The sequence below is a fragment of the Pelophylax lessonae genome (genome assembly GCF_965119305.1).
Source record: "Pelophylax lessonae genome assembly, chromosome: 1".
NCBI lineage: Eukaryota > Metazoa > Chordata > Amphibia > Anura > Ranidae > Pelophylax > Pelophylax lessonae.
Window position 1 is genome coordinate 588,481,653 of NC_138768.1, and position 24,702 is coordinate 588,506,354.

Genomic DNA, 24,702 nt, shown 5'->3' on the forward strand with positions numbered 1-24,702 from the left:
CACCAACAAATATAAAGCAAAATTATTAAAATTGATAAAGTGGGCAAGTAAAGAAGGCATTATAAACAAAAAAGAAAGTAGATACCTGGTGCCCGATGCACCTAGGGTACCAGTTATATACCATTTGCCAAAAATCCACAAAAATAGGGAACACCCACGGGTAGGCCCATCGTAAGTGGGGTGGATTCCCTCCTATCACGTCTAGGAGAATACCTTGATTGTTTCTTCCAGCCCTTAGCGCAAGAAGGTTTGGCATATTTACGTGACAGCAAGCATTTAATGGAAATTATAAAAGATATAGAGGTAGAGGAGAATGACATTCTAGTGGGAGTAGATGTCAATTCCCTCTACACTAATATTAAACAAGAACATGCCCTAAGAGCGGCCAAATGGGATTTAGACCAAACAGAAATTAAAACAAAGCAAAAAGAATTTTTACTTCAAGGATTGGACCTCGCAATGAGCCATAACTTTTTTTGGCACGAGAAAAAGTTTTTTAGACAAAAAAAGGGAGTGGCCATGGGAGCCAAGTACGCTCCCTCCATAGCTAACATTTTTATGCGTAAATGGGAAAGCGAACAAATTTTTAAAAATAGACCAAAAGAACTTATTACATATAAGAGATACATAGACTATATTTTTATTGTATGGAGAGGTACACAGGACTCTTTAAATCAGTTTTTAACCTATATGAATAGTAATCAGTATGATATCTCTTTTTCCCATATGTATAGTCTTGATAATATTAATTTTTTAGATTTGTGTATTTTTAATAATTTTAACAGACTTTTTACAAAGACTTATTTTAAAGAAGTCGATGCCAATGGCTATATTCCCGTGGGCAGCTGCCACCACCCCAGATGTCTGAACACAATTCCAAACAGCCAATTAATGAGAATAAGGAGGAATTGTAATAGAGAAAGTGACTATGATGTACAGGCTGATGTAATTATTAAAAAATTCCAAGAAAATGGATATAAGACAAGAGATCTTTTAACAGTTAAAAATAAAATTAGAAATATTGAACGCAAAGATTTATTTAATAAAAAGGATAAGAAAAAAGGAAAAGATTTTAGTCTTGCTTTTTTAACTAGTTTTACAAGACAACATTCCCAAATGGAAAGAATTTTTAAAAGGCACTGGCACCTTCTATTAAAAGATAATGTTCTAAAGACCCTTCTACCTCCCAAACCCCAGTTCATTTACACTAAACCAAAAACCTTAAGGTTACAGTTGGCCCATAATGTGGTCAACCCTCCCACCAAAACCTGCACTTTTTTAGATCAGGTGGGTTTTTTCAGCTGTGGTAGGTGCATGATTTGCAGGACTTCCAAATATAGGAAAAGAAAAAGTAGTGATTTTAAATCTTTTTTTAATGGAAAAACATACCAAATAAATAAATTTATTACCTGCGCATCTACCCACATAACCTACCTCCTCATGTCCCTGTGGGTTACAATATGTGGGAAGGACCACTAGGGAACTGAGTGTGAGACTTAGAGAACATGTTTTAAATATAAAAAAAGGTTTTAAAAATCACAGCCTCTCCCATCACTTTAAGTTAGTCCATCAAAGTAATCCTGCTTTTTTAACCTTTTGTGGTATTGATAAAATTGAACCCCATTGGAGAGGAGGGAATTTAAAAAAAGCTGTCTCATAGAATGAAACACAATGGATCCATCGGTTGGAGACACTGAAACCGAAAGGGTTAAATGTAGATGTAGATGTAAATTGCTTTTTATCCAACTGGTGACCTATAAAGTTCTTTTTTAATATTTAATAATTTAATATGCCCTCCGTTCTCTCCCCTCTCATCCATATAGAAAAAATACCCCTCCTTTATTTATTAATTCCCCTCAGAGATAACTTAACATTTTATTCCTATTTTTAGTCGTATTTAGTTGTATTTGGTCAATAAATAAAATATATTTAACAGTCTATTGATATAGTTTTATAATTATATTTACAAACAAAGATTAATATTAATTGTAATTTTAAAATTTTAATATTGTATGTGTAATATTGTTGACATCTATCTAATAATTATTCTATCGATTTTATATTTTCTCCATAAAAAATTTTATTAAATAAGTATGATAGATTTCTATATATTTAATATTACCCATTTTTATCTAATAATAATTATTCTATCGATTTTTTTTTTTTTTTCCTCCACATAAAATCCTGTTTTTATCAAATAATAATTTAAATTGATTTTACATATTTTTGTTAACAATAATAAATTTGTTATCTATTAGTCCATGAGATTTGTTTATAATTTATGTATAATGTATAATTTACAGTGAGGTTATATAATATTGTATCCCATTATATTAGCTACAAGTGTAAACAGGAAGTGATGCCCGGACGTTCTTTACCGCTATTAATTAATTAAATTTAAGGAAACAAAATTTCAAAATCAATATATGGTATCGGATGGTAGTGCCAATATACCAATTCTGATACACAGTTTATAAGGTTTCAAACAATATTTTTAGTTCAAGGTATTGAAATCCGGATATGACAATTGGTCAGCTAAGGATATAAAAAGCATCCGTAAACAGGAAGTGATGTCTTTGAAAACGCCGTGGTTGACGGCGAAACGTGTTGACGTATTTCCGGTTACGAACACAGCGGCACGTCGCTTCCGGTCAGCAACTTCCTGCTCGTGGAACGCACGCCGAGCGCTGCGAACACGAGGCTCGGTGTATATACCTATATGATCTTGTAACATTGTAAGTATGTTTTTGGCTATGTGATGAAATTAAATAGCTTATACATACTTCACTATGTACGGCTTCTTTTTTATTTAAATGGTGGATGCGCAAGCGGACCCATGTACTTATATTGAGAGTTGTATGGAGAGTTTTATCTAAGAATCCTGGTGCCAAGGGCTTTTGTGCAATATTTTCAAGGCTTCTAAACATTGGCAAGCTGGTGAGTGGGGAACCGAGAGGGTCACCTATCACTTCGGAGCACTTTGTTGTATATTAGCACCTGAGCACTTTATATTTGGATCACTATAAGGACTAATACATATTTAAAGTGGCATTATTTAATATATGGACTTTTTTTTACAATATTTGAACACTTCACTTTTTATTACTTTTAGAGTGTCATTTATATATTTTTCTGGAGATTATGCATTGTCAATTATTTTAAACACTTCACGTTTTATCACTTTTAGAGTGTTATTTATATATGTTGGAGATTATGCATGGTGAATTATATATTTATTGTTGTCACTAATTGCTAGCGCTGCTTAATTTTGTGTTTGATATTTTACCTAAGATTTACTTAGTGTTGCAGCAGCTGCATTTATTTTTACTTATTCACACACATTTATTTTTTTCATCCATATAGCGCGGATTTAAATTAGTTTTTTTATACTATCAAAGAATATATTTATTAGAAAACATTAAAATTATGTCACATGACATGGAGTACACATCAATGCATTAAAAACATTTTAACAATGCACGAAACATGTAAAACATATGACCTCCAAAGGGGCCAATCCTGGCACCCTCCCTGAATCGAATACATTTTAATGTTTTCTAATAAATGTATTCTTTTGATATCTTAACAACTCTGAATAGAGTCTCAGATTTATGCTAGTAAAGTCCTCTTAAAACAGGACGGGGTCCTGTTTTTTTTTTTCTTGTATGCACGTTTGGATGTGGCATAATCAGTGGGAAATATATTTTTAACAGTAATATACAAGGTGCTGCCTTTACAGTTCCTGGTAGTGTTTACAAATTCTTACAGATCAGCCTGTGCTGTATCCTCTCACTCTGTCACTTGCTAAAAGTTAGTGTTGCGTGCAGTCTTATGAATGGGGGATTGGAGACTTGGTAATGCCTATAACAGATTTATGATATAATCTCAGCCCAAGCAAAGTCCCTTGACTGGTGATCAATGACCGTTGTTTACTGTAGTTAAAAGAAAAGGAGATTTTTATGTTGCTTTTTATTGTGACATTTCAGCAGATTGCTTGTACATTACCAAGTGGCCAACTTTATTGAATTCTGATTAGTTAATTTATACAATGCAGGTATCTAACATTTTGTATTAAAAGAATGCATCTTCATTTGAAAGGGATATAGCTAATCAAATGCCATCCAACAAAAGTTAAATATCAGGTTGGGTACACTTTACTATATAGAATGCTGTGTTCTTTAAAATCTTACTTTGAAATAAAGTACCGTCTCTCACTTTTCAGATGTGAAGCTGCATCAGCAATGTATAATTCCCTGCAAGCTCTCGCTGCTTTTAAGTTTAATTGGTTTTGGTCCGGTAAAGTTTTAAGCTTGAAGCAAAAAGCTTGAAGCAAAACTAATCCTTTTGGCTCTGCTAGTAGCAAAGTCACATCAAGTTTCTAAAAATGGGCACTGTCTGATTGGTCATTTTTCATTCAGTGATATATTGTCTGCCAGACAAAACGGTTCCAACAAGCTCAACTTCTCTGTTAAATTTTGTTCAAGCATGTCCGCAGGTCTTCCTATTCAAACTGAAGGTCAAGTGTTTCCTGAAAGTACAGCCATGTGTTCAATGGGTACCCAAACAGAGGATATGCCTTCTACAGATGAAACTTCACAAATTCCTCCATTGCTAAGGTCTAATGGGATTTTTTATAATCACTAATGCACATGCCGGAGAGTGTTTCACTGATTTCACAGAGTGTGACAACATAGCACTTCTGCTCTTGTATAGCTCACCACCTGCAAATATATAGCTTCCTTCTCATATTTTTTGTAGGGGAATAACTGGCTAATTTCAGCTAGAATGTTCCTTTGCACATCATTTGAAAACCAATGTTAAATTCAAATATGTTCTAGAATAGCATAATTAAATGTTGTACCTTTCCCTTTCTTCCATTGCTACTAGCTAAGCGATTAATTATATATATTTTTTTTTCTAAAGAATCATTATGCTATTGTACTCCTGCTATGGGGGGTCTATCCTATGTTTTGTGCTAAAAGTTAGTTTATATGGAGAAATGCACTTCCAGATAGCGGTACTCTGAGTGCATATAGGTTGTAGAAAAGTGCCACATCCTAATATCTAAGCTAGAATTTGCAATAAAAAAAAAAATGGGCTTTGTCGGCACAGAAGTATAATAAAAAATAAACATTTTATTGTTGTACATTTTAAAAACAGAAAACGCCTATAGGGCCACAATATGCCAGCAGTTATGTGATTGGTAAAAGACATAACCAAAACATAATACATAATTACATGAACACACAAGTAAAAATAATTATCTGTAGTGTGATCCACATCAAAAGAATCCTTCAGAGGGAGCAGATGGATAGAACTGGCCTCTGAAGAGATCTGTAGGTGTGGTCATTGCAGGTACATAAGATTAGTATAGTTGGAGTTAGAACACTCAACATGTTTTGCATATGTGCTTCATCTGGAGTTTGAGTTCATCACTCTGTACTCTGCTTGTAAACCGTATAAAACGGACAAGGGGGGTGAGACCAAAGGTGCCGGAAGGAGCATAAGGTAGCTAGGAATCGTACAGCGCTGATTCCTGTCAGTAAGGAGAGGGCAGATTCAACTTTTTGCCAATAGCCCAGGTGTATAAGATGAAGTAATTAAGATTGCTTCAAAACGGTATCAAAAGTCGGCTCCTCCTAGTCCTGTTCACCCCCAAGGATGGGGAATCGCCACCATTTAAAATGTACAACAATAAAATGTTTGTTTTTTATTATACTCCTGTGCCGACAAAGTCCATGTTTTTTTTTATTGCAAATTCTAACTTGTGCTTAAAGTTGGCTGTCATTTTTAAATGAAACCGCTAACTAAAAATGGAAAAAAATATATTAAAACTGTGCTAAAACAAAAATAAAGGTTTGCTATAACAGTGGTCCTCAACCCTGGCCTACAGGGCCCACTAACAGGCCAGGTTTGCAAGATAACTGAAATAAATCCCAGGTGATATAATTTGCTGCTCAGTGATTGCAGTACTCTAGTCTGCATCTCCCCAAAGTAATACTTAAAATCTGGCCTGTTAGTGGGCCCTGAGGACCGGGGTTGAGGACCACTGTGCTATAATACCCCAATCCCATGTGACACTGTTAGTGCCTCTAAAAAAAAGGCTGCTCAGGCATAAAGGTGGGGAGAGAGTCCTTAGCCCGATGTAAGTTCTAACACTGATTGTTTAGTGCCTACATAGGGTTTTTGCTTTTCGCACTCGCTGTTGGGGAAGCGAAGGGAAGATAAATAGAAGATACGTTTGGCTTTAAAATCCAACACCAGGTGCCATCCTTTCCATACACTTGAGGCTGAGCTTTGGGAATTGCAAAGATAGTGGGCTGAGACACAACAGAAATGTTTTTCTTTTTTTTTTTCTGTTATACCTGTCTTGTGGATGCTGGAGCATTCCAAGTAGATTAGGGAGGGTAAAAGGAGCAAATTTAGTTCAATCTTAATTTATTCGTATTTTATAGAGTTCAGAAAAGGCAAAGAAAAAACAGCACAATGTGTGGTAAAAATAAAACCACCACATAGCAAAGACTTTGTCAAATGAGTACAGCACGGGAATAAACCTGAAACTCGTTACAAGACATAGGAGGAGATTTATTAGAACTGGTGCACACCAACCAATCAGCTTCTAACTTCAGCTTGTTCAATTAAGATTTAAAAATAAAACCTGGATGCTGATTGGTTACTATGCACAGCTGCACCAGATTCTGTGTGCACCAGTTTTAGTTAATCCCCCCACAGTCAGGATAATGAACATCACCATTGAATGAATACTATCTAAACAAAAGAATTCCCAAGCTCCTAGTAGTAATAATACAGGTCTCAAGGTCTCGTATATCATATGAAAAAGAAGGGAAAAACGGTCAGCACAGGATCCTAAAGGGGGGAAAAAAAGGGAGCAAATTTAAAGAGGAACTATATAAGCCATCAATCCAGCAATGCCAACCTTAGCCTCTGTATGAGCCAAAAAGTACTGCTACTATAGTACTACAGCTAGACCCAGTTTGCATTCTTGTTGAGTTGGCTTTGGGCTCCTGTGGTGCTGTCATTGGTAACTTATACAGGAGTCTTCGGTGACTTTTTGGCCATAAGAGAATTGTATTTAATCCTTTGTATCCTCTGTTCTAAGCTTCTGCTTTTTATGTGTATATAGAAGTGTTACAGGCCCTATTTGGTGCACTGTATATTTTTGTTTATTTCAGATTCATTTTGATTCCAAGTGATAGACTATGATATTCATTATAATTTTATTGGTCCATTTAAACAGGTGACCATTTAAAGGACAGTGTGAGTGCATTCATTTCTGTTGTAGAAAGTAATGCCAGTTAAACAAAACAATTCTGTCAGAAATTCCACATGAGCTACATCCTTTCGTAGTAGAGCTAGAGACTGAACTTTTTTTTTTTTCATTTCAGATAGAGCAAGGGAGGAGTATAACTGCTGTCAGTTATTTTGCCATCTGTGTCCCATTGGGATAATTTTCCTTCCCTTTTTTGTCCCATAGCCAAAACAGGAAGTGAGAGTAAATCCCTTTGAAGAAAACCCAGGGTGTCGCCAGGGTCACCAAAGCTACTGTCCCCATTGGAAGGTTTTCAATTTATTACTCTTCTGCTGTCAACCCAAAATTTGGGATTTTCTTTTACTTTCAATGATAACAATAAACAGGACAACGAATGGGGGCACAGACAACAATAAAAATCTGTCAGATGTTCTAATCCCTCTCCACTCTGTCCAAAACGAAAAAAAAGAAAAAAAATTTAGCCTTTAGTTACTTTTACAGTCGGCGGGAGGGGTCGCCCGTGCGATCAGGAAGCCTGGCACTGAAGGGAGCAGTTCCATTGGCCGATCCAAGAGCTGATGAGAGACTGGAATGTCCCTGATAATCTCTCTATGGTCTAGTATTTCATCGTATATCTCATGCTTTCAAGGGTAGAGGAGAAGTCCTGTCATAATTTATTGCTATTACAAGGGATGTTTATATTTCTTGTGACAGCAATAAAAGTAATCAAAATATTTTTTTTTTCAGGGACATTGTAAAAATAAAAAAAATCTCACCATACCTGTGCGGTATTGCCACGAACATTTTTAGCAAGAGCAATAACTCTAGCTCTAGACCTATTTTGAAATGCTAAACTGGTAATCTGTAAAAGATTTTAAACCATTGTTATGGAGATTTTTAAATATCGTAGTTTGTTGCTGTTCAACGCACGTGCACAATAATAGTGTGACATATTGGGTATCTATCTTTTTTTTTTTTTTTTTTCATTAAAATTCAATAAAGAGTACCCCCCGAAAAAAAAATGCGTTTGCAAAACCGCTGCGCAAATACCGTGTGACATAAAAACAATTGCAACAACCACCATTTTATTATCTAGGCCCTCTGCTAAAAAATGTTTGGGATTTCTAAGTAATTTTCCAGCAAAAATAGTGTCAGAAAGGGCCTGCTCTTCTTCAAATGGGTAACCCCTGAAACTTCTTAAAGTGGGTAATCCCTGAAACCTGACTGAAACCTTAAATACCGTATTTATCGGCGTATAACACGCACTTTTTTCCCCTGAAAATAGAGGGCAAATGATGTGTGCGTGTTATACGCCGATATAGTGTTAAGAACCCATAGGACATACCCCATAGCAGCGCAATGTAAGGCGAGTGGATGTCATCTTTAACAGCGCAGTCCTCCGGCAGCCTTCCTCTGCTGCAGGAGAACATGTTACACATTCTAAGGCGAGTGGATGTACGGTAACGGCTCGCATTCCAGGCCTCCGGCAGCCTTCCTCTGCTACGGGGAATAGGTCACAGCAGACGAATTCCCGTGGCCGTCAGAGCGTAACCCTGGTAACGCTCTGCACGGCTCGCGAGAGTTTGCAGACTCGTAATAGTTTCACTGCTAACGAGGAGAGAATTGACTGATTGACTGAACTTGTCCCGGTCAGGTACAAGTAGTTTTCATGCCATTTTAAAGCATATGTGACAACAAGTACTGCACTAGTATTAGTTTTCATGCCATTTTAAAGTATATGTGACAACAAGTACTGCATGAGTATTGCACACAAATACAGACACTGCCTTACTGCCTTGCAGTGTTTCTTTACTCCTCCCTGGCAGACTTCTTTTGATACTCTGGTCCACTTTAAAATCAGTGCACACTGCTGCCTTTAGGGGGCCTGTTAGCTAGTGTGTCTTTTTTTCCTGAAATTTCACTCTTAAAATGAGGTGCGTGTTATACACCGGTGCGTGTTATACGCCGATAAATACGGTACCTTGTTATTATTGAGGAGTTTATAAAAAATGTTGCCTCTATTGAGCCAACACACATCTAACTTTAAAGAAATCCATCACCTAACCAAAACCTGTGTTGTGTGTGTGTGTGTGTGTGTGTTTTTTTTTTTTTTAAGCATACTGTGATCTGTATAAAGAAAATATAAACTGCCATGTATAAATGATCACACTGCAGGTCAGATCCAGAACCCACAGAATGTGTTGGTCCTCCAAAAACTTGTCCTGATTTTGCAAACATAAATACACCAGATGGACCAACCATGGATCCTCGTTCTCCATATAATCCCCATGACAGGTAAATTATTTTTTTTTTGTGGTCAGCCTGTGAGATATGAATTGTTCACCTGTGTTCTAAAGAAAATTACAAACACATGCCACAAATGGTAACCTCTGCATAGTGTGTTTCAAAATAACCACTGACCTTGTTGTTTTGTATTAACCATGTAAAATGTGTAAAGTACAGCTTTTTAACCTTCTTGCTAAATACATTACATGGCACAGGATGCTGTGATTGGCCCAGGTACCATGTGATAGCTGGTAGCCAATCACTGCATCACAATAGTAAACAATGGAAGCCATTCATGATTGTTTGCCTACATGGTATTCATGTGATCACAATGATTGGTCATAGCAATCATATGATACCCCGGCTGCTCACAGCGCCATTATCTACTGTGTCCACTGGACACAGCAGTCATGGGGTCGTGCCTCTGTGCACCCCATGTGCACCGCATTGTACAGCTTCCCACTCACAGTAAAAGTACTGTGGACAGGGGGCAAGTGATTAAATTCATATCTGCTGCGTGAATTAAATTAGGCTAAGTGCTTCTTTGCTATTCAAGAGAAGCCCTGTATTTGTATCAAAGAATTAAACCTGAAATGTAAGTTCCACATTAATGTTGCCTGCAGTTTTATATTACCTTTAACTGCAGCAGAAAATGTGACTAGGGCATTTATTTATTTATTTATTTATTCTGGGGCCTGTAATTTCTTTACTCATAGCTAAACCTTAGGAACTACCATTCCACTATCCAATGAAACTGCCTTAGGCCTCATTCACATTGTCGCCAAACGGGTGGTAAAAATAGGTGGTTGATCTACGCTTTTATCACCTCCTGACTGCCTACCTACACATTTTTCATGGCAGACACTTAAATCCATCAGTGCTTCATGGTGTGGCAATTTAACTCTGCAAGTTGAGTTAGTAAAGCATTCCGCTTGCCAAACATTCCTCATTGATATAATATAGGCCTGTACCATAACTGCTTCCATGCTGCTTGGCACACTTTAGCGGCACAGAATTGCCGCTAAATTAAAAATCCATGTTGTAATTGGGGGGCCTTAATGAGGTGGCATTATCTTCACCTGAACATGCCACTTTGAAGGTGGCATTAGCGGACTACGAGGGCACTTTCTTTCTCTAAAGTTTTTTAACAGCAAAGTAATCACAAATTTCACCCATGGGTCAAATAAAATTTGATCACATAATATAGGAATACAAAAGGTTCAAGCATGAAAAAAGTAAGTGCATTGAGGTACAAGGTATGGAAGTTAAGATAAGAAAGGAGAAGATGTAAACAAGAGAGAAAGGAGTAGAGAAATGTTGGGGAGGGGAGTAAAAGGCAAAGGAGCAGCAGGAAATACCGCAGAGGCCATCAGGGCACCTAGTTCTAATGTTCCAGTAGTTGTGTGGTATGTTGAGGGAGCGGGGAGTAGTCAATCTATGGCTGACAAATTGAAAGAAATTTCTCAGAATAAAGATGTATTAAGGTCTGTTTCCTATCTAACAAAATAGAGAGGAGTTTGGTTATACATTTCCCAAGATAGCAGAATATCCAGGAAACCACACCCTTCATCAGGGAGTTAGACTTGCATACGTATTCAAAAGCTTTCAAGGACAGAGTGAGGCTCAATATATAGGTGAAGAGTCTACGACAAGGGTTTTTAAACTATGGCCCTCCAGCTGTTCAGAAACTACAATTCCCATCACGCCTAGTCATGTCTGTGAATATCAGAGTTTTACAATGCCTCATGGAATGTGTAGTTCCACAACAGCTGGAGGTCCGTAGTTTGAGGTGGCGTATTTGAAGTAACAAAATAGTTTGTTATTGCGGAGATCTTGTTAAAAGTAACAAGCTTCATGCGTATTTAGAAAGGAGTGTATTGTGACAAAGCCATGTGAGATCCACCTGCTTCTTTGTGGTAGTAGATATTAAGTACATTTTTGTTTCGTACAACATTTTTCTATTCAATAAATGTTTGGTGGAACCCCATATAAATTTTAACTCCTGGAGCTAAAAAAGTGCATAAAATGTGGGATGGTATAGGTAAGACTCTAAAGTAAAGATAAGAGTAATTTAGGGAGTAAGAACCTTTTAATTGTGTCGATATGGCCAAACAATGAGATGTAAATGTAGTCCCAGGAAGTTTTTTTATTTAATATATTTTTTTTTGTTTTCGTAAAGAAATAAACGTACACATCAAAAAAATTAAAAAATTATATTAAGTTCAGTACAGACAGCATTTCAATAGTATTTCAATGACTCTATGTATCGTTGATACTGTACCAACTTAGATTTCGAAACAGCCGAAATATAAAAAGAAAAATAGGGAAAAGAGGAGAAAAAAAGGGGGGAAAAAATTAAATGAAAGATATCTTACATTTAATTTACCCCCCCCCCTTTTTTTTTTTTAAAGTGCTGGCCATAGGTGGTGGGTCCAAAGTAACCATACTTTAAAAAAAAACATTAGTTCTATTAGTTCCTGTGTGCCTATCGATCAACAGAGAATGGATTTTGCTCAAGAAGGTGCTTAAATCAACGTCTGTAACACAAATCCATCATTCTTATGTAATCACAATTGCCGTATAAGCTAGAGTGGTTTTAAATTAATACCATCCACTCCATATTGCTGTATGTCTATCCAAATTTCTTTAAGGCTACATTCACACCTGAGCGTAGCGTTTTTCGCGCGTTTTTTACCGCGATTTTACCGCGATTTTTGCGGCGTTTTTTACAGCGATTTTACCGCGATTTTTACCGCGATTTTTGTGCAGGCGTTTTTAGATTGAATAGAGATCAATGGAAAACGCCTGTAATCTGCCCAAAAAGAAGCTCATGTACTTTTTTGAGCTTTGGGCGTTTTGTATACAGCTTCAAAACGCTCAGATGTGAACAGGGGCCATTGAAATGAATAGGATTTGTCTTGTTGGGCGTTTTGAGAGCTGATCCTGGAGCAGAAAAACGCCCCAAAAACGCCCCAAAACGCCTACATGTGAACGGAGCCTTAGAGATATACAAAAATTCTTCCAGCAGACATGCATCATCTACTCTCTTTATCCATTGTTTCAATGTTGGGCCTGCTATTTCACCCCACATAGCTGGAATTAAGGCCTTTGCAGCATTCAAAAGGTGTGGGGCAATTGATCTCCTATATATATATATATATATATATATATATATATATATATATATATATATGTATGTATATGGTGGATCTCTGGTACAATGAAATAGTATTGTCCACGGGTCCATCTGTAATGTACAGTTAGTTATTTTATCTATATATTCGACCACCTGTAGCCAGAATAAACAAATCTTCAGACAGTCCCACCAAATGTGGGCATGCGAAGCAGATTTCCCACATTTCCTCCAACATAACGATGACTTAGGGGGGAACATTTTTTGCAGTTTAAGTGCCATATAGTACCATCTAGCTAGTAATTTATAATTAATTTATGTCATTGTTGATGAAATTGAAGTGCTACACGCTAATAACAAAATGTTATCTTTCTGTATATCAGTCAATGGATGTTGTAAATCCAATTGCCATTTATCAAGGTAATCTGGGTAAGACAGTGACCGAATCCCTATTAAGGCTTTATAGAATTTAGATATTCCGTGGGAGGGGGTCATTTATTTTGTAATATTACCTCAAATGGATTTAAATCTACCAAACCTTTTAAGGGTTGGGGTAGGGCTCGTATAAACCCAGCGAGTTGATTATATCTCCATTGACCTAAATACTTGATTGATTGTTTTTTTTAAATCTCCGTGAGGGGTTTAAGGGAACCTGCTGTATTACTTAAAGGAGAAACAAAGGTCCCTTCTAGGACCATTGATCAAATCCCTGATCAATCGTACCTGGAGGGAAAAAATTATGTTTAAGTAGAGGCATCAATGGGGAATTGTATTGCCACTTAAACCTTTTATGTAGCATATCCCATATAGCTAATGTAGAAATACTTCTAGAAGCTCTCGGAAGCCAAGGGATAACTGCTAAATCCACCTTTCTCATCTGTGACTCCACTTGTACCCACAATTTTGTATTTTCTGCATATTTCCAGTATTTAATCTGATTCAGGACTATAGCATGGTAATATGTTTTTATATCAGGATAGGCAAGGCCTCCATTATGAGGATATCAAGTCCCAGGAAGTTAATAGGTGTTAAATGAGAGGGGAAATTTAGGTTTTGAAAAAGGGTTCCGAAGTTGCAGCAAGTGCAATATCAAGATATGTAATAGGGCGAGACCATTGAAACTGAAACTGGGTCTGTAGAGATTGCTTGGTCAATGGTAAGGTGACATTCAATGCTTTTGAATATTTGACATGAAGGCCTGAATTAGAGGTAAATCATATAAGAAGAAAAAGGAAATAGGGGATGTGCAGTAAAGGGGATGTTCAATATAATAAAATATTGTTTGCAAACAGAGCAGTATTATGTTGGATGCCTGCTATTTCTATGCCCTAGAAGTTTGTGTTGGACCTGATATGTGTGGCCAGAGTTTCTAGCCCAAGGATAAATAGTAGGGTATTCCAAAGGGCCATTAAGGGCACTTTCATTGGATAGGGTGGGTGGTAGCTAAATGAGGTTAGCCATAAGTCTGGGAAAGTCAGGCCCCACTAACAAAGCTAAATGACTACTAAAGTGAATCATGTTTATAATTAAAGGCAGAACTGTATTTCAAGTAGTAAAGGTTCACTTTAAGTGTTTTTGTATTTTTAATGAATAACTGTCACAAGTGCAATCACGATTTTTTAGTAGAAATAATTGCAAAACTGTCACTAATAGGTAAAACTGTTTTAGTTCCTTTGAGCTAAAGGCAGCCTGATTTGTACTACACAGGCAACTGATCTTGCTTGTTAAATCCCCCTCCCAATGATAAAATCCTTGCTTCTAAATTTTTATGCACATGTTGAACTTTATTAAAAGTTCTTTTAACAGCTCCTTTGAAATTAATTCTGTTCTGCCTCTCCAATCTAAGCACTGCAGATGTGTTCTCTATGACTGAATTGTTGCAAGATAGCTGTAATTTACAGTTTCAGTAGAATTAGCAGACAGTGATTTGTTCCAAATTACATCTTGCAGATCATAGAAAGCTTTAATCCAAAACATCTGCAGATCGTCCTAGATAAATATCAGATAGGTTAGTATGTCTGTCTAGCTCCAGCAATTACTTGCATTCAGAACAAAAACTAAAGACACACTAGACCTGATGACAACCAATGATTCCCTCAGTTTGGATGGATTTCCTCTCACTTTGTTTTGGCTATAGGAAGGAAAAACCTGAAAGGGGGTTACATTCCTCCCTTACTCTTACCAAAATTGACAAGTTTTAATTCTAATTTAGGATCTTGCACTGCTCTCTTTAGTGAACTCTATAGGAAACATCAGGTATCGATGAGCCCTGGCAGTGTTAGCATGCATTGAAAAAAGATTGGGCAGATATACATCCATCGCAAAGGTAAATCACGACGGGAGCCCCTGAGGACTTCTCTGAGACCCTAGTGTTCCTCAGAACCCCAATTGAGCAACCCTGCCTTTTTAGAATAATCGTATTGTAGTCACAAGTTTTACAAAATACAAATGTTTTCACTACAATTATACAATCCTTTTATGAAGGAGAGCCAGTTGTACTGCCTGAAAGTGAAAGCCCATAACTACTACAGTAGGTGTCCAGCAAATTAAAAATTTGCATATGACATTTTTTTAATTTCATTTGAATACATTTAAGGGAAGATGATTTTATATTTTTTAGCCATCATTGTTGCATAATTAGATCCCGTCATTAAATTCAACGCTTAAAAAAACATATGTTCTTTAAAAAGTTGCATTTCTTTCTTTAAAAAAACGAAAGTTGAAAAGGATTAAAAGAGGTGCATGGAAGCCAGCCAGCCCCAGTCTAATGTACTCACCCTCCAGTCTGCCACCAACCAAGTAGACCTGTCTCATGATATAAATAAAGAACAGGGGTTTAGTTGACACGCATTTGCAAACGCATGTGTAAGCTGCAGGGCCACTACACGGCACCCTGTGTTACCTGCAGTCCTAACACTTTCTAATTTGAATGTCTCCACAATGGAAGCACATGGCTGCTAATGGATGGATGGGAGACAGGTGGGAGGGAGCAGCCCAAACCTCCCCCAACCCACCCCCATCCATGACTGGTCTAGTATATCAAAACTCTAATAGCGATGTTGTAGTGATGGTACAAACTGAAAAGGACCAGCTGAGAAGCATACACATCCATCCCCTTGGCGGATGCAGTGTAAAACACAGATTGGGACTTTATATGAGGCATTGGCCTGTAAAGCACAGTGCCTCCATCCCTAATTTCATAAAATATTTGGGACTTTACATGAGACAAGCAGGTCATGCTATTGGTCTCCATCCCTGTATATGAACAAAATGGGGTTGGAGACGCTGGGCATTACCTGCTGGTATCTCACTTAAAGTCCCACGTAGCCTACATTGTTCATTTCTTTCTTTAGAAGTTTTCCCTTGAACATTTTGCTTTGTTTAAAGCTTTTATTCAAACAAAATATAATTTTACAGTACATTACAATGTTAAAGTACTGTGACCTAGATCTCTACACAATTATACTGAAGTGTAGCAATCTTCTGTTATTTGTTAAATTAGAGATACAAGGTTGGATTTATTTTCCCTTGAATGAACTTTTATTCTCCGTAAAGAATTGAAATGTTATCATAGTGTTTGGTTCTAAATATGTATGTAGGTATGTATTAATATATATACAGTGGCGAAAATAATTATTCAATCCCCTGCAGATTTTGTAAGTTTGCCCACTTACAAAGAAATGAAGGTTCTATCATTTTTATCATAGGTATATTTATTTATTTTTTTTAAGAATTGTATTGAGTTTTACAGAAAGGTAACAAAAACCACAATAAAGAAAACAACAACATATGTGAAATGTAAAACAGATTTCCCATACTTGAGTAGGAACAGAGCTTAATAGTGGATTACTTCTGATTCTTTGAACTGTAGTTTTCAGTCGTGTACAGAAGGCCTGAAGTCTTATAGAGGAAGAATGAGGTAAAGAGGGAAGAACTTTCAGTAAGCGTTATCATAGGTGTATTTTACATGATAGAGTCAGAAATTTAAGAAAAAACACATGATATAAATTGCGTTTTATTTCAGTGAGTAAAATAAGTATTTGATCCCCCAAGCAAAATATGACTTGGTACTTGGTGGAGGTAAGACGTTTCTTGTAGTTGGTTATCAGGTTTGCGCACATCTTAGGAGAGATTTGGTCCACTCTTCTTTACAGATCTTCTCTAAATCCATAAGGTGCCTTGGCTGTTGCTTGGCAATTCGAAGTTTAAGCTCCTTCCATACATTTTCTAAAGGATTAAGGTCTGGAGACTGGCTAGGCCACTCCATGACCTTAATGTGCTTCTTCTTCGGCCAGTCCTTTGTTACCTTGGCGGTATGTTTTGGGTCATTGTCATGCTGTGGAAGACCCATCCACCACCCATCTCCAGTGTTCTGGCTGAGGGAAGAAGATTTTATAATACGTGGCCCCGTCTATTGGCTCCTTAAAATGGCAAAGTCGGCCTGTACCTTTAGCAGAGAAACAGCCACAAGGCATAATGTTTCCACCTCTGTGCTTGTCTGTAGGGATAGTGTTGTTCGAGTCATAGCCAACATTTTTCGTTCTTTCAAACACGGCGAGATGAGTTAATGCCTAAGAGCTAAATTTTGGTCTCATCTGTCCACTGCACTTTCTCCCAATCCTGCCCTGAATTATTTAAATTTTCATTGGCAAACTTTAGATGGACCTGTACATGTACCTTCTTTAAGAGAGGGACCTTGCGGGCGCTGCAGGATTTCAGTCCATGGTGGCGTATTGTGTTACCAGTGGATTGTTTTATTATTGTGGTACCAACTGCCTTGAGATCATGTAGTTCTGGGCTGATCCCTCACTTTTCTCATGATCATCCTTGCCCTTGGGGCGAAATCTGACATGGGGCGAAATCTGACATGGAGCTCAAGATCAAGGGCAATTGATGTTAAGTTAATTCCAACTCAATACATCACTTTCATTACTTATCCATGACTTTAATAAGCTGTGTCAACAAAAAAGAGAATGTTAGATGGTAGTATGTTAACTGAGAAAAGAAAAAGGAAAAAAAAAATAGTAATAGCCATCAAAAGAAGCATCAAAGAACAGATGACTTTTATACACATAATGAGTTGTCGTTAGGAGCACCTTCTTAAATTGACAGGACTAATCTGTGTACCACATGAGCACATACTGTAGTCAGTCTGTGGGAGCCAGAACTATTGTTGGTTGGTAGGGGATCAAATACTTATTTTACTCACTGAACTGCAACTGAATTCATAACATGGTGGCCATCCCTTGGGCCATGGGTGGGCATCCCTGGGCTCATGAGTGGGCATCCCTGGTGGTTCTAGTTGCCACCCCCCCTCCTGAGGGTCTGCACTGGTAATCAATGATCTGATTACCAGTGCAGACCCCCCCTGTCAGGAGAACCGCAGATCGGCTCTCCTCTACTCGTGCCGATCAACGGCACTTCCTGTGTACTATGTGACCAGCTGTGATTAAACACAGCTGGTCACATGGTAAAGAGCCTACGTCAATATAATATGTGTTTCCTCCAGTATGTATATGTATGTATGTATGTGTGTATATATATATATGTGTATATATATATATATATATATATATATATATATATATATATATATATATATATATATATATATGAGAGAGAGAATTATTATTATTATACAGGTTTTATATAGCGCCAACAGTTTGCGCAGCAGTTAAGAATCCCTATTAGAACTACAGCTGCTTCTGGTGAAGTGCACTTATTGTACTCACAAACATAACTTAGTCTGAATCCCTATTTAGTCTAACTAGCTTGTGACATTAAACAGCAAAACCCACCAATTAAGAAATGGCAATGAAAATGACCGAGTATCAATAAATTAATTTATTATAGTAGAACATTTTCTTGGCATATGTTATCAGTTGCTAGTATAAAAAGCTGCTTTATATACAGTAGTGTGAATTTCTGTATGCTCTGTTAAAATTTGAAAAATAAGAACGTATTTTTGTATTGAATTAATGGTTGTCGATCATGAAATCAATTTTGAAGCTGAATTCATTATTTAATGCTTACACTATCAACAATATTTAAGTTGTTCCTCGGGACAAAATTAAGTCCTTTTCCTATGTTCACACAAGAAGGCTGTTCAGTGATTTACAGTTGGCTTCCTTGGGAAAAGCAGATAAGTATGTGAACAGTGATCAGCCGTCTGAATACAACTAAATAGGCTGGTATAGGTCCTCTAACAACCAGTTCACCTCAGCAGTGCTGATTTCAGAAACTGAGTTGGCTACTAATGACATCCCATTCTCCATGTCTGGGTGGCCATAGATTGAAATAGTTTTTAGACGCAACAGGTGAAGAGACTTCCCAGTGGGACTAGCCACACGCTTCCTCTTGATTCAGGTGACAGATGGATTTGGCACACAAGGGGGAAGCTAATTTCTCTGTAGGAAACAAAACCATTAGATATGCATTGCGGATATTTTCCATCATATTGCTAAGTGTCTTCATATTTGTTGTTTCTAAAAAAAAAAATTCTCTTTCGTTCATTGACTGACACAGCTCCTGATCTTCTTAACCATTCGGTTATACTGCCCCCTACAGGAGTAGGACACTAAGCAGAAAAAAAGTCTGGCTACGCCTATGGGCCTTCCTAGGGGGTATGCTCCCTCTCTCTACTATAGGTACTCAGTTTTTTTTTCTGCCTAATCAGGAATCTTGTTTCCAGTGAGATCTACAATTAAATGCCGGACTGGGTGACAAGCTGGATAATTTGGATCCAGCGGTCACCCCAGTCTAGCCAGGGAGCGCGTGCACACCTCAGATCTGAGTTAGGTCGGCCACAACGTAGCCCCAGCAGACGGCAGCTGGCCTGCGAGTTAAATGCCTCGCAAGGTCACATACGACCGGGATTCGGCCGGAGTCGCAGTGTTCCTCCTGGTCAACAGCCCCCCCCCCCCATTTAGATGGAAAGGAGCAGTGCCCATCTGGTTCCTGGTATGATAAGTGACTGTCCCCTTTCTCCCCCTGGATGGTTTTGGGGTGGTCGTGGGCTCCTCCATAGGACAGTTGGACCCCTGGGTTCCCCTCCTTCCCGTTGGGCACCCCCCTGGTGGTCCCTGTGGGCCATATCACCCCTCCATCCACCCTCCCTCCTTTACTGATGCTGGGGCTATGGGGTGGCCTGGTCCACCGCCTGGGGTCGGCTGTGGTGGGGGGCTGTACCTGGTGGGGCTCCTGCCAGGGCCCCCCCCCTTCCTGCCTTACCCATTTTCTGAGGCCTAGGGATCCCTCTTGGGTCCCTGGGAGCCTTATGGTACCACCATTTTGCTGTAGCCTGTGCACTCTTGGCATGGCAGCCATGTTTGTGTAGTCTGGTGGCCAGTTTGCGGTGGTTTGCCATTGAAAATAGCGGTGGCCATGAAGGTTGAGCCCTGTGGGTGACAATTTTGGTGGTGGGAGCCTCTCCTCATCCCCTGGTGTGGACTCCTGGATCTTTTCACTTCCTGATCGCTGTACTTGCAGTGCAGATTATCCTAGTGGCTGCAGGTCCCCTTTTCTGCTGGGTGGTGAGTCTAGTGGGGTCCTCTCCCTCTCTGCTGCTGAGGATCGATTAGGTGGTCTGTTACTGGCGACCAAGTGGTGCTGCTGGAGCAGTGGGGGTGTCCTTTAGCAGTGTTTTTTACACCTTTTTCTTGTGGAGTCCCCCTATTGACTCATGGAGTGGAGTTTTTAGAGCACATTTCCCCACCTGATCCCCTCTCAGAGGCTGCGGGGCCCTCTGGGTCCCAACCATCCATCGATGCACTTATGGCGGTCCTGGGGTCCTTTTGTGTCCCGGGTGGAGGTGGCTTTTGGGCTACGGGCTCCCTGCCTCATCTGTCTCATCAGATCCCTGAATCTATTTTGGCTGCCGCGGACGTGGGTCACCCTGCTGGGTCTGCGACCACGCATCCTGAATCCTCAGATAGTGAGGAGGTTTCCTCCACTCCTGCAACTATGCATGAAAAGGCACTGGTGGAGGCACTGATTGTATCTGTGCTTGAGACTTACAGTTGGAGAAATCAGTTGCGGCTGCGATGGAGGCGTAGGTTCCCTTTGGCACTCACAAGCCATCCAGAACGGCAAAGGTGTTCCCTTTCCCCTCCTATTTTGACAGTATTGTCACTAAAGAGTGGAGACGACCAAAGATTCCCCTTGGGTTCCCTAAGCGAGTTGCTAGGCAATACCTCTATACGGAGTCCCTTCTAAAAAAAGTGGACTGTTCCACCGGTGGTGGACACTCAGGTCTCCAGATTGAACAAAGCAACTATGATTTCAGTTGTAGAGTCCCCAGCCTTTAAGGACTGGCTGACAGGAAGTCAGAGGCTGTGGCCCGCAATATGTAAACCCTGGCTCGTTCGGTACTGAGGCCGATATTCACCATTGCCCTGGTGTCGCAGACTGTGACTAAGTGGGCTAAGATTTTACGCTGTGACCTGAAGGGAGAGCAGCTTCCCCTTTCCCTTGCTGAGCTGGCAGACCAGCTGGTCCAGGGGCTGCAGTTTATATGTGATGCCTCTTTGGATTCGGCTCCCCTAGTGGCTCGGCTCTCTGTTTTTGCAGTGGTCCTTCGGCGTATCTTTTGGCTCAAATGCTGGTCTGCGGACCAGACTTCTAAAAAGGCCTTGACTGATCTTTCCTTTCAAAGAGATCGCCTGTCTGTTGCTACCCTGGATGACATCATTAAATGTCTCACAGGGGTAAAGAGTACCTTTTTTCCGCAGGCTACTAAGGGCAAGGACCCTCGTCATAGACGTTGGACCTCCTCAGCTCATAAGAAGCTTCGTCCCTCAGGGTCGACTGACAAGGGATCGGAGCCCTTCAGGCCTCCTCTAGAAGATCCATTCGAACTTGGTCTGGAAAGTCAAGTGCAGGCCTCTCCAGACCTGCGGACAAGGCCCCCTGCGCTCTCACCCATATCTGGGATAGGGGGGCGTCTTCGCTGGTTCCTGGACCCATGGACTCCCCTGGTACAAGAACAGGTGGGTCCACGAGGTCACTTGATCCATCTACAAAATGGAGTTTTGTTCCTACTGTCCGGTAAGGTTCTTCCTTCCAACATGTGGCTGTCCCCGGTCCGCTTACAGGCTCTTTTTGGGGTGGTGCAAGACCTTTTACATTAAAGGGTGCTGGTCATGGTTCCAACTTCGGAACCATTTCAGGAGTTTTACCCAAACCTGTTTACAATCCCCAGGAAGGAAGGCAAGGTGCATCAAATTCTGGACCTCAAGGCGCTGAACTGCTTTGTGCGGGTGCATAAATTCAGAATGGAGTCTGTTCACACAGTGGTGGCTTCCCTGCAGGGGGATTTTCTTGCCTCAATCAACATCAAGGATGCTTACCTTCACATTCTGATATGTGTCTGTCTCCAGTGCTTCCTCCGCTTTGCCATGGGAGAGGGGCATTATTAGTTTGTGGCGTTACCCTTTGGTCTCGCCTCTGCTCCTCGGGTCTTCGTGAAAGTGTTGGCCATGGTGTTAGCATTGTTATGCCAATGGTAGATCGTGGTACAGGGCTACTTAGATGTCCTTCTGCGAGCAGAGTCTCCTACTGCTCTGGTGGAAAACCTTGAAATCCTTATGAGTTTGAGGGAGTTTGGCTGAATTCTGAATTTTTAGAAGTCGGCTCTGTTTCAGTCCACAAAGCTGGACTATCTGGGTCTGACACTGGACTCAGCCTTAGCCAGAGTGCTCCTTCCTCTGGACAAACTCCAGTAACCACAGGCTTCAATTTGTCTGCTGCTGTCCAGCCGATGGTCATCCCTCTGGACTTGCATGTGGGTGCTGTGCCTGATGGAGTCTATCTTCATGGCGGTTCTGCTTGCACAGTTCCATAACGGGGAAGGAAAGAGTCCCTGATAGGGTGGCTTCGTTCTTCGGCGATTCGGCTTGGCAAATCCTTCCTACCCTTGTTTTGGCAGTGGTCACCATGGATGCCAGCCTGTCTGGCTGAGGAGGCATCCTCGGCAAAAATTCTGCCGAGTCCAGACTACGGATCAATGTCTTTGAACTCCGAGCGATCAGACTGCCTGGAACATTGTACCAATCGTCTTCTGGGATGTGCAGTGCGCATTCAATCGGACAATGCCATGGCCGTAGCTTATGTCAATCACCAAGGGGGAAAAAGAAGTGTCTTTGCAGCTCTGGAGGTAGCCAGCATTCTAAGGTGGGCAGAACAATTCGTTCCGGCCTTCTCCGCCGTACACATTCCCGAGGTAGAAAACTGGCAGGCGGATCACCTCAGGCGGCAGACGTTGAACCAAGGGGAGTGGTCCCTTCATCCGGAGATGTTTCATCAGTTGTCTCCCCAATGGGGCATCCCTGAGGTGTATCTGTTGGCTTCCCCGCTCAACTGAAAGGTGCAGAGGTTTGTGGCTCGGTCATGGGATCTTATGGCGGATGCCACAGATGCATTGATGGCCCCATGGGGTCAGTATCGTCTGTTTTACACCTTCCCTCCAGTCGAGTTTCTGCCAAGACTTCTATGCAGGATTGAGGCAGAAGGGGTTCCAGTCATCTGAGTGGCTCCTGACTGGCCTCCCTGGGCTTAGTACTACAATCTTCCATCCTGCTTTACTGTTGCTGGCTTTGACAGCTTGGTTGTTGAATGCCAGGGGCTAATGGATAGAGGATTGTCTGAGTTGGTGTTTCCAATGCTGTTAAAAGCTAGGAAACCTACTTCTAGGAAGTTCTACCATCGTCTTGGGGTTCATCCTCGCTCTTTTTAAGTGGCTCGGCTCTTGACCTTCCTTCAACAGGGGGTTCAGCAGAAACCGGCCTTGTGAGTACTATCAAGGGTCAGGTGTTGGCCTTAACAGTCTTCTTTCAATGGCCCTTGACCACATACTCCCTAGTGGGTACTTTTCTACAGGGAATGAGGTACTCGACCCCTCCAGTACGGTCTCTGTTGCCGCCTTGGGACCTCGATTCGGTCCTCCAGAAGCCCTCCTTTTGAGAATCTTCCAGAGATTCCCCTGCTTACGCAATCCCAGAAGGTGGCCTTTTTGGTGGCTTTCATCTCTGCGCGCAGGGTGTTGGAATTGGTGGCGTTATCCTTTTATTCACCTTACTGGTGGTTCACAGTGATAAGGTGGTTCTTCGCCCCTGTCCGTCGTTCCTTCCTCAGGTTGTCTTTGATTTTCATTTGAATGAAGACATTGTGTTGCCTTCCCTGTGTCCCAGGCCAACACATCCGAAGGAAATTGCTTTGCATGCCTGGACCGGGCAATTAGGGTGTACCTGGCAGCTACGGAGTCTTTTAGGAAGCTAGACTCGCTATTTGTGCTCACGGGATGGGCTTTGGAAAGGGTTGTCCATTTCCTCTGCGACAATTTCCAGATGGATAAGACAGACGGTTATTCAGGCCTTTACCATTAGTGGTCAGGTTCCTCCTTCCCCTGTCAAGACACACTCTACTCTACTTAGTGCCTCCTGGGCCTTCTGTCATCCAGCGTCAGTGACGCAGGTTTGCAAGGCGGCCATCTGGTTGTCGGTGCACACTTTTACAAAGTTCTATAAAGTGGATGTGTTGGCATCTGCGGATGCTTTGGCCACAAGATTTTGCAGGCTGCTGTTTAGGGGACCTGGTTCTCTCTGAGGGTGTATTGTTTTTTTCAGATGAGCTCCAGTTGTTTTAGTTGAGCTCCTGTTTACCTGGTTGGCTATAGTTAGCCTTGGGAGTTTCTTTTCTCTGTTCCCACCCCTCATGTTTAACACTGCTTTGGGACGTCCCAATGGTTAAGAATAGCGATGGGCCGAACACCCTTCTGTTCGGTTCCCACCAGAACATCTCGAACAGGGAAAAAGTTCTAGCGAACATGCAAACTCTGTTAAAGTCTATAGGACACGAACATGAAAAATCAAAAGTCCTCATTTTAAAGGCTTATATGCAAGTTATTGCCATAAAAAGTGTATGGGGACCCGGGTATTGCCCTGGGGGACATGCATCAATGCAAAGAATTTTTTTTAAACTATAATTTTTAAGGGAGCAGTGTTTTTATTTATGCTTA

General features: G+C 40.4%; 2 protein-coding genes across 2 annotated transcripts in view; both read left to right on the top strand.

Annotated features, from left to right (window-relative positions):
- LOC309544253 (PDZ and LIM domain protein 5-like) overlaps positions 1-24,702 on the top strand; it is a 318,724-nt gene that overhangs the window by 184,805 nt on the left and 109,217 nt on the right. The gene's annotated exons all lie outside the window — the stretch shown is intronic.
- LOC309544533 (uncharacterized protein) overlaps positions 1-24,702 on the top strand; it is a gene marked incomplete at its 3' end in the record, with an annotated part of 40,342 nt that overhangs the window by 5,256 nt on the left and 10,384 nt on the right. Inside the window, exons 2-3 of the mRNA XM_082243433.1 lie at positions 4,485-4,616; positions 9,446-9,565. Coding sequence (XP_082099559.1) covers positions 4,485-4,616; positions 9,446-9,565 — 252 coding nt within the window. The remainder of the gene's footprint in view (positions 1-4,484; positions 4,617-9,445; positions 9,566-24,702) is intronic.